Genomic DNA, 10,670 nt, shown 5'->3' on the forward strand with positions numbered 1-10,670 from the left:
TGTCCCCACTCTACAGGTGGGGACACTTAGCATATAGATGTATGCCACACCAGTGGCCACACTGCATTTAAGCCCATTTTGGTTTGTTAACAAGTTCCTGTTGTGTCTGGTCTTACTTCAGAAGAAACACAGTATTAAATTCCTTTTCAAGAATTAAAAAAAAACACACACAAAAGCCAAAAACGTATGGTTCCAGCATATTCCAGCATACTCTCCAGTGGGAAGAATCAAAATAAGGTTTGGCAGTTTCACCTTAGAATTCCAGAGTGTCACCTTGCCTTGGGTCATATGTAGGCCACAACCAGTCAGTGTTTCAGAATGAATCCTCTTTGGGGGAAGAAAAAGAAAAAAAAAAAAAAAAAGAACACTTCTTTATTTGATTCTGCAAATACAGAATATAGAGTAATTCCAGTTTAAATTATCGCATATAAAATATACATTTAAAAAGGATATTAATATGATCACTGAATACAGATTGCATCATGTCATTAACCAAAGAACCTTCCATGAAATGTGTAATTAATTAGGGGTAGGTCTTTTCAGAACAAGGTTTTTCACAGGTGCAGTGTGAGAGCACAGCCCATCGGGGCAGGTCTGGCCTGACATCCGTGCTGCTTTTCAGGACAGGCCGGCACCTGGAGGCCCCCGTCAGCTCGTGTGTCAGTCACAGCAGCCTCAGTTATCAAAAGATCCATTGCAGGGCTGTATAGTTTAAGCACAGTTGAAGAATAGCTGGGCAAAAAAGGGCCTTTCAACCATGGGAATTCAAAAGCAAAGGGCCCTCAAGAGGCAATTTCAAAACCCTACTCATTCAGCTTTATTCCAAAGCTTAATGACATGCTCTATTTGATATAGTTAGGCGAACCGTTTCATCAAAACCTTTATCCGGAGCTTGGAATTGCAATATTAGGTTTGTAGGTTGGCTCCCTTGGCCATACTGCAAGGTACTGCGGAGTGCTGGTTTACCTTTGACAAGTACATAGAACCGGCAAGGTTGATAAATGACATAGGAAAGGCCACTCTTATTTTTATGTGTTGAGAACTTACCATAGGCCATGCTTTGTGTCTTTCGCATTCAGTTTCTTTCCTTATTCCCACCCTTTGACATATAATCTCCAATTTTATAGGTGGTGCAGATGAGTCTCTGAGAGGCGAAGTGACTGGCGAGTGTTCACACACACTGAGCCTTAAGCGCGGGACATGCCTCTCTAAGCTGGAGCCTTAACCATGCGTCCCGTAGCAGGTGGTGACAGGCATCTCAAGCCTTGAATTTGTGCTTGCGTTCTTACATTTCTGAGAACAGTGAAGCCACTGTGGACAAGGGTCTTTGCTTCCTTGTGGGTCACAAGGTATGTGAGGTAGATCAGCCCTCTGGTTCAGCCAGAACTGTGGTTCTCACAAGGCCTCAGGCTACGCCCCATAATTCCCTCCCCCTCTTTCCCTGCAAGGCAGCAGATGAGAGGATCTCGGTTGCTTTCGCTTCCCCAGTGTAATCAGACTTGGGGTGAATGAGAAGGGCCCAGAAAAGTTCATACAAGAGAAGCAAACCAAAAGCCTTGTCTCTTCTCTGCTTGGGTGTAGACACTCCCAACTCACTTGTGCAGGAGCGCAGTCATTTCCTCCTGAAGATGACACAATTTACCGGACAGATTAAGATTAAGCCAACATCTAGGAACAAGAGTGGACATTATCTCAAGTTCCCTACATAATACCAAGGGTTTTTGCTGGTTGGGTTCTTTCTCAGACTTTTGACCTTTCAAGGCCAAGTCTATGGCTCTAGTCATGTTTCCCAGCACATGGTTATCTTTGCAGACACAAGCTGTAAGGACTCACAAAAGGATGGCCACACAGTATGGCAGGAGAACTTGCCCTGTAGTGGAGGTAAACTATTTTGCTCAAAAACTAGGCTTCTGGGGGTGCTTGGGTGGCTCCGTCAGTTAAGCGTCACATCGGCTCAGGTCGTGATCTCCCAGTTTGTGGGTTCTATGCCCCATGTCGGGCTCTGTGCTGACAACTCGGGGCCTGGAGCCTGGAGCCTGCTTCGGATTCTGTGTCTCCCTCTCTTTCTGCCCCTCCCCTGTTCACACTCTGTCTCTCGAAAATAAATAAATGTTAAAAAAAGAATTTAAAAACAACCATAACAAAACTAGACGTCTGTGGTTTTGAATTCTCTTTAGACTTTACTCCTAAGCTCTTATAACCCAGAGTTTTTTCTGGAGCAATGTGAAAAGTGGAAAGAGGAGAGGGATTGTTTGTATCTGTTAGCACCACATGCCTGAATGTTTGCCAGGCACCAAAACTAGCTTTTTCAAACTGAACTCATAGTCTTCCTGCACAAAACTGTTCTCTCCTCCTGTGTACCCCGTCACAGTTGAGGATCTCCCATCCATGCAACCATCTAATGTGGAATCCTCAGCCATCCTTATCACTCCTCTGCTGCTGCCCGGCCTTGCACAATCTAAGAGGGAGCCACTCTACCTCGAAAGTCTCCCTCAACCATTCTTCTCCTTCAATTCTCATTCCGTTGGTAAATTTAGACCTAGGTCATGGCTTGTCATGACTTATAAGATACACTCCTATTTTGTCTATCTCCATCTTCTCCCCCACCGTCACCGTGACCATCCATCACCCTGTAACCAGAACCAGATTAATAAAACACGGATCGGATCACATCATTCTACTGCTTAAACTCCTTCGGTGCCCCCCCCCACCCCCCACTGACAAGAAACTTAAGTTTCTTGTAAGATTAACCTACCTTATAGTTCTATCTCTTACCAACTTTAAAATCTTTTCCCAATTCAAACACACATTCTTGGACAATATCTTTGGTCACATGGGATTTCTTACCCTTGCCCCAAACTCTAAGGACTTTTATGTCCCTTTGCCCTTCTTATTTCAAATTGTTTTGTCCAAGCAGAATTTCCTGCTTCAAATATTTGCCTTCTCACCTTTCAAAGCATAATCACATGCTTCATTCCAATATTCCTTCAACTACACCCCAATAGAGTTCATTTATGACACTATCATAATCTGTATTTATATTGTATTATGAGCATTTGTTGAGCATTTGTGCATATGTGTGTGTGTGTGTGTGTGTGTCCCCTTGCCTTCTCCCATCACCAGAACCTGAGCTCCAGATCCCAAACTTCGAATTCTCTTTGTATTTTTATTTCCTAGCTCAATAAAAGGTTCACAGTAGATGGTCCATAAATATTGTTGAATGAACAAACGAGCTAGCGAACCCCATTTGAGCAGGAATGACATTCAGTACAGCTAAGACAACACTGTGAAGATGTACAATATTATATTAGTTGTATGATAGTTGAAACTCAGGCACAGTGAACCAAAAAAGGCTAAGAAGACTGAAGATATTTAAAATTCCCTAGGAGGTTCAAATAAACAAAGGCTCCATATATAACAATAGCTTGGTCTGGTAACGGGGTGGGGGGTGGGGGGCAGTGGGTCACAGAGAAAGCTAAATGAAAAGCTAAACTTGTGTAACGCTGCTTTTACTGACAGGCATATTTCTTTGAAAATCAGTTAAAAAATTCATCTAGTGACTGCTTCCTACCCGTCATATTGCTCTGCAACTAAATCACAGCCTCGGGTTACCGACTGCGAAAAAGTGTTTGGCAAACACAGTGGAATGAACATTAAACACACCCCTGTGTACAAGTAACACCCCCGAGAGCCCCGGACCCAGCTCCTCCTGACAGGGCTCTACGCGCAGTTTTCTGTTTCTAGGTGTTTGGTTCCACATCGAGCTCATGTGTTTTTACAACCATTCAATTGTCACATCGAATCCAAATCAAAGTGACGACTGGTAACTGCCTGCAAGACTAGCACATCGCAGTTCCTCCTCTGTCTCGGGGTCTTTCCCATGAGACCCAACTGATTTAATTTGCTTCTTTTCCCCAAAAAGGCTGTGAAACAACTATTCCTTCGATCCAAAACCAGAGCTTCTGGCAAGGGAGGGAAGATAACTATGAATGTTTGTATAGATATAGAATGACTACAAATATACGTGTGGGTATCTTTTGCCTTTGCTGTCCTACGAATGATCTCAGTCACAGACATTAAGAAGCAGAATAAATAGAGGAGGTATTTCATGCCACACTTTCTGACTCTAGACCTTAGGTGTTACATATATAGTCATTTTCACAGGACCTGGGAATAAGAAAATCTGACTTCCCTTTAGTACCTTGGTCTTTTTACAGAGCTGAGTGGCACCAGCATTCTGGTTGGTTTTCATTCCAGGGTGGTTCCATCACTCTGAACACTTACCTCTTCTCTATCATTCACATCACAATTATTTCAATCCTTCCAGTTGGCAGATGACCTGGTCTCGGACATTTTCACCGCCGTCGGCTCAGTGACGTCAGCCTTGTTGATCCTCTTTCTGGCGGTGGTTGCTTCCGTTATTGCCTCCAACAAAAGGGCAACTCAGGGAACCTACAGCCCCAGCCGTCAGGAAAAGGAAGGCTCTCGAGTGGAAATGTGGAGCATGATGCCACCCCCTGCAGTGGAGAGGCTGATTTAGGAGCATCTGTCTCCTCGAGAAAGAGATCTACACACTCGTGAACGTGATGACTGTATCTGAGCATCTTTCCGACATACCTGAACATATCAATTTACAACTGGGGTCTCATTGAAACAGTGGGGAAGATTCCTCTGGCCTCCTTAAAGCCTTTCATGGTGGCTCAACCTGACATCATTGTTTTATTATATTAGCCAGTGACAGAGCAATGTTTTCGTGCCAGTGATCTCAGCCTCATAATTAGCAAAAGTATCTTCCAGAGCAGTGTCTTCTGGGAAAAGCTCCAGTCACTTAGTGTCTGGATAGTTAAGTGCCTATCACTTAAACTTTTTACCCCTTACATCCTGGGGACACCTTCCTTAGTTTGCTCATTAGCTGGAAACCGCATTTTTTTTAACACGAAAACTACAAAATACATTTCTCAATCTTCCTATCCTATGGTGAAAGATTTTAGTTGTATGTATACCTACGATGAGATGTATACTTTCCCCCTTTAATCATGGGTTCAAGAAAGCCATGGGAATAACCTGTGTTTAAAAAGTGACCCAACATCAGCTAATAAAAATGGAAATGTGGCTAATCTCCTTTCTGAGTTGTTTGTTTGTTTTTTGGGTTGGTTTTTTTTTTTTTTTTTTTTTTTGCATTTTGTGATATACATGTGACACAAAGTAGCCTCAAGGTGCATTTGAAGAATCCTCTTGTGAATTAGATCTTTTAACTAGATCATATCAAGCATTACTTTTGAAGTCATGGCTCTCTATAAGGGATAGCTGAAGGTCAACACACTTCCCTAGACAGAAAACAAGAGGAAAACACGAATTCTCAAACCTAAAAGATCAAGCTTTTTCCTTCCAACTGTTCTTTGATAAGTCAGAGTCAGCGTCAAATAGTGACATTGTCTACAGGTAAGAAAGAACCCCAAAGTGAGGTGTATGCACTTTAAGGGGTACGTGTATAAGACTATCTGTGGGGTATGGAGGGAAAATACTAGGCCTTTTATTTCTCTATATATTTTTCCCCGACGATTTGGTTAGAATTTTATGTATGTTTTGAAATTAAAACATTAAAGTAGCATATAGATAACAGTTTGTATGTAGTAAAATAGCATATAAATAAAAGTTATAGTAAACATGTTTATTTCCATATATATATATTTATCTGGGGTATGGTATATGCTCAAAAAATTTAATAACATGAATACTTTAAAATCTGCTCTAGAGCAATCCATCCTTCTCAACCACTGAAGGGCATCATTGCAGAAATTGCCCCTCTCTCTTCCACGTCATGTTTTTCCACTGAGCTGGATCATTCCTGTAGCACCAAACATGCTGTCATATTTCCTATTATATAAAATTCTCTCCTGCAGCCCACTTCAGTTACCATCCTATTCCTCCCCATTTCTTTTAGCAAAATATCCCCAAAAGAGTTTTCTATACTCTCTGCCTCTCCTTCCTTTCGCCTCATTCTCTCTTGAACTCAGACTAATTTGGCTTTTGCCTGCACCCCCCTCCATGAAATAGTTCACGTCAGGGGGGCCGCTGATGACGGCCACATCGCCAAATACGGTGGCCCCTCCTTAGTCCTCGCTCACCTGAGCTCTCAGCAGCCTTTGAAACAATTGTCATTGTCTTCAAGTACTTTTCACCCAACAAGACACCATTTCTTCTTGATTTGCCTCTTACCTCACTGTCCAGCTTTTCTCTGTCTTTTTTCTTTTCTTTTCTTTCTTTCTTTCTTTCTTTCGAGAGAGAGCATGTGCCTGCTCTCAAGCAGGGAAGGGGAAGAGGGAGAGGGAGAGAGAGAATCTTAGGCAGGCTTGACATCCAGTGCAGAGCCTGATATGGGGCTTGATTCAGGACTCGATCTTATGACCGTGAGATCATGATCTGAGCTAAAACCAAGAGTCAGGCACTTAACCGACAGAGCCCCCAGGCACCCCTCTCTGTCTCTTTGGATCATTTCCCCTCATCTCCCTGACCTCTGCTTTATCACAACAAATCACATATTTTTTTGCTATTTCCCCTGACTAGAATTTAAATTACATGATGACAAAAAGTTTTGTTTTTTGTTTTAATTTCACTGCAGCATACTCTACCTAGAACAGGCCTAGAACACCATAAATATTTTCTGCATAAATGAACAAATAATGAATGACTGGTGTACAAATTTGTACCTGGTACCAGAAAATCCCAGAGTGGCTCAGTCGGTTGAGCATCTGACTTTGGCTCAGGTCATGATCTCACAGCTCATGAGTTCAAGCCCGCGTCGGGCTGTGACAGCTCAGAGCCTGGAATCTGCTTCGGATTCTGTGTCTCCCTCTCTCTCTGTCCCTAACCCACTCACATTCTGTCTCTGTCTCTCTCGAAAATAAATAAACATTAAAGACAATTGAACAACTTCTTAATAGAGGTTTACATGGGAAGGATAAAAAGAGTTCTTGCTTAAAGGAAAAAAAAGTAGTTGAGTTTAAAAAACTACCAACTAAAAAAAAAAAAAAATCAGAGTAGAAGTTGGTCCTATTGGGATTAACACAGGTAAGAAGAAAAAGATCACAGTCAATGGTAATATTTTAAGTTTAAAAAAGACGTCTAGTTAATCTGGCTATTCACCCTCTTACTGTGTCCAGTTTAGGGATTTGGGCAGGAAAACACATTCAAATATATGCATGAATGAATGCATGCAGGCATGAATAAGTGAATTGTTCCTTGTGGATGCTCCAAACACAGGAGGTAATTTACAGGCTGGCCCTGCAAGCCAAATCTCTACATCTTTGAACAAGCTTATGCAGGAATGCTTCAAAATTAGCCCCAAGGAGTATTTATTCTGAAGTATCTTTAACAAGATAAACCTCACCTTTAGTAGAAAAATCCAGCATCACCAGGGTTGGTGCAACTTTCGCTTGATACATATTTTTGCAGTTTGTGTTAACTTGTTTTCAAAGATGGCCCAAACCATTTCTCTAGCACTCAGGCTCATTCGCACTGCGACATTGCCAGCCCTCCCATCAGGAGGTGGAGTCTGTTTGACCTCCGCCTGCGTCAGGGCTGGAATGACCAAGAGAATGTCATGGAAATGGTGCCAGGTGCAAAAGGCTTGCAGCTTTTTTTCCTCCACCCCTGGATAGAATGAAAAAACCACGTGGAGAGAGAGGCCCAGCTGTGCCAGCCTTCCCGGCAGAGCCCGCTTGCAGCCACCGTGCCTGCTGGATGCAGCCACATAGTGACCCACGTGAGACCAGAAAAAAAAAAAAAAAAAAAAAAAACACAAAGAAACACAAAACCCCAATCAATCCACAAGGAGAAATAAGTCATCGTTTGAAGCCACAAGGGTTTAGGGCGGTTTGTTATACAGCAACTGGTTCCAGAGATACAATTATTCACACCAAGGAGGTCAACTAAGGAATATGGCAATAGGCCGTACTTCTCTGATTCTCATTTCTTTCGTTCCAAAACTGTTGCCCTAGGAACGAACGAGTAGACTATGCAGTATCCATCTGCATAATAATTAGTACATTACTAATAAAATATGACAAATGTATGCCTGATTTCTCTCAGAGTGGAAAGTTAGGTGAGGATCCATTAAATGCAAACACAGCTCTGGGTGGCGCTAAGGGTCACGGTCCTTCCAGGGCAGCTGCTCACAGGCTTGGGACAGGGGTGGAAAGTGGACACAGTCGTCCTACTTCCTGCCCTGGGTGAACGCTGGCGGAAGGCAGCCGATGGATAAAGCACATCTGGTGTGTGTTTACGAGGAGTGATGGGAAGGCTCCTTCAAGCGGCCTCTCACAGGGCTCGTGTAGTCACAGTGAGTGCAAAGAGAAGCAGGAAGCGACAAATGATTGTAACTTAAATCAGCTGTTAAACCTGCCCCTATTTTACTTCCTAAAATAATCACCGCCTCACAGGTCCTCTCGCCCCGGGTAGCCATGATTATTACCATTACCCATTAGTATTAGTGGCAGTAATTGTAGAGGTAGAACTAGAAGACATCATTGTAATGATAATTTTGATTATTAGAATGATAATGAGGGATCCTAGAGGGAGCTCCAGCTAAGGGCCCAGGCTGTATTTCCCTTGCTGCACTACACGCAGCGTGTCTCATTGAAAACCTTACGACAGCTCTTTGAAAGAGAAACTTTCGTCCTCCTTTTAAGAGCCTCTAGAGACTAAGGTTTGAGTTTCTGACCTGCCCCATCCAAGTGATGCGACCTGCCCGGAAAAATGGGAACAAAACACTTCTGTCTCTCCTAAGCATATTATAATGCTTATTAGTGTCGAACACTTAGCTGTAAGCACACAATGTGTAGCATTCATTATTAGCATTCAGATAAGATGTCAGGAGGGCTAGTGGCTAGCACAGGTAACAGTTTCTTCCACCTTCCACTCTATCTGCTAAGCAAACCATGCGAGTAACCACTCTTCTTCCCCTCCTTAACATCACCCTGTGATGTATTTGTAAAATAAGCAGGTTTTGTGCAGAGAGAGATTATTTTTTCACATCATTCCCATAAGTCACAATTGCCCCGTGATGGCTCTCCCAAAGAAATCACTTCGTCTGTTAAGACTGACATGAATTGTAGATACTACTTATAGGCTCTCAATAAAATGTCAGAAAATAAATCAAAAGGTCTCAGGTTTCTCAGTCCCCCAAACAACTGACGATAAGAATAATTTTTTAAAAAAAGTTTTGCTTTAACAGACATGATTTTTCCCCCCAGGCTTTGAGGGATTACTTCTTAAGCCTCTTTTGTTAAGAAATCACAATCATCTAGAACATCAAGAGCAAGAAAGATTGACCCATGTATTTTGATGTAAATCATCCTTTTAATGATGATTAGCTAGCCAGCTTCACCTGGTTTTATGCTCTATGGGGTTATGATTCAAACCTTGAAACTTTCCTTAATTCTGGAGTGAATATGACCTTTCACATTTCAATCTGCTTCCAGCAAAAGTGCAACTTTACTATTGTGCATTGCATCGAATAGCGCTGAAAAAATTCATGTTTCCAATTTAGGCCCATTCTTCTGTGATTTGGTCCCCAGGCTTCACTTTACATGGTTCCAGAAACCTGGGAACGACATCCATCAAATATATTTGGCAGCACTGGCCTAAGGAAAGCTGCTTTAAGAACCAGTCCCAGAGCCTCCTGATACGGTGGGTGACAAGGTGACAACATCCCCTCAAAAACTGCTCCCAAATCCATCGTCCAGCTCTAAGTGGAGCACCTCTTGGAGGTACTCATGGTTTGCAGGCTGAGGCCTCAAAATCAGAGCTCATTCGGGGCTGAAACAAAGCAAACCCTGAATGGAAACAAGTGTATGTTGTTAAAAGTCCCCAGAGTATAGGTGCTCGAGAACCCTTTTGTGACTCAGCCCTTTCTGTCATGGGTTTGAATATGTCAGTTCATAGGTCAATTCGTTCAGTAGCCTGCTCAGCATCCAAAAACCTTTTTCTGCTTGGGGCAGTTATCCACAAGGTAACTTCTGGGTTAGCTTCCCCATAACAGAGGTAATTCAGAAAACTTACTTTACCAGCTCATTGCTCTCCATTTGAACAATTTGGGAATGCTTAATTTTGCAAAAGGATAAACAACTAAACACTAACCACCAAGAGTAGGTTTAATTTGATAACATTTTGTTGTACAGAAAATTCGGTTAAGCCTTACTCTTAAGGTTTTTCTGTTATGGAGATCTTAAAATTACTAGGTCCCTGAGGTCCAGAATACAGACATCTTCACAGGAACCCAGGATCAAATTCTCCTAAAAGTCTTTGTTACTTCTCTAACGCATTGGTATTTCATTTTCTGATAGACAGAAGGGAAGCCAGGAGGTCCTCTTGACTGATGATCGGAATAGTACGTGGATTTCAATCCAACTTCCCTCTCTGGCCAAGTACTAATGTAGTTCAAATATTGAATCTGTAGTAATAAGACTTAAGTGTCTCAAACTGAAGAGAAGTGAGGACAATCTAATAATTATAGCAACAAACTGCCATGTGAGTGTAAAATAGATTTAGCTATTTTTCCCCCATCAGTGTTGTGACCCACTAAACTTTCTTGTGTATCCGCATAATCGCCCTTTATGACCCATGGAAGGAAATCTAACTTTGTTCAATACTATTTACTTTTCAGCACA

The 10,670-nt window shown here is 42.3% G+C and overlaps 1 protein-coding gene across 1 annotated transcript in view; it reads left to right on the plus strand.

Moving 5' to 3' along the window:
* The window catches only part of CRB1 (crumbs cell polarity complex component 1), a 206,303-nt gene extending 201,192 nt beyond the window's left edge, over window positions 1-5,111 (plus strand). Inside the window, exon 12 of the mRNA XM_049634297.1 lies at window positions 4,328-5,111. Coding sequence (XP_049490254.1) covers window positions 4,328-4,540 — 213 coding nt within the window. The 3' untranslated portion in view covers window positions 4,541-5,111. The remainder of the gene's footprint in view (window positions 1-4,327) is intronic.
* Window positions 5,112-10,670: the final 5,559 nt, after the last annotated feature.

Source organism: Panthera uncia, chromosome F1 (assembly GCF_023721935.1).
Source record: "Panthera uncia isolate 11264 chromosome F1, Puncia_PCG_1.0, whole genome shotgun sequence".
Lineage (NCBI taxonomy): Eukaryota > Metazoa > Chordata > Mammalia > Carnivora > Felidae > Panthera > Panthera uncia.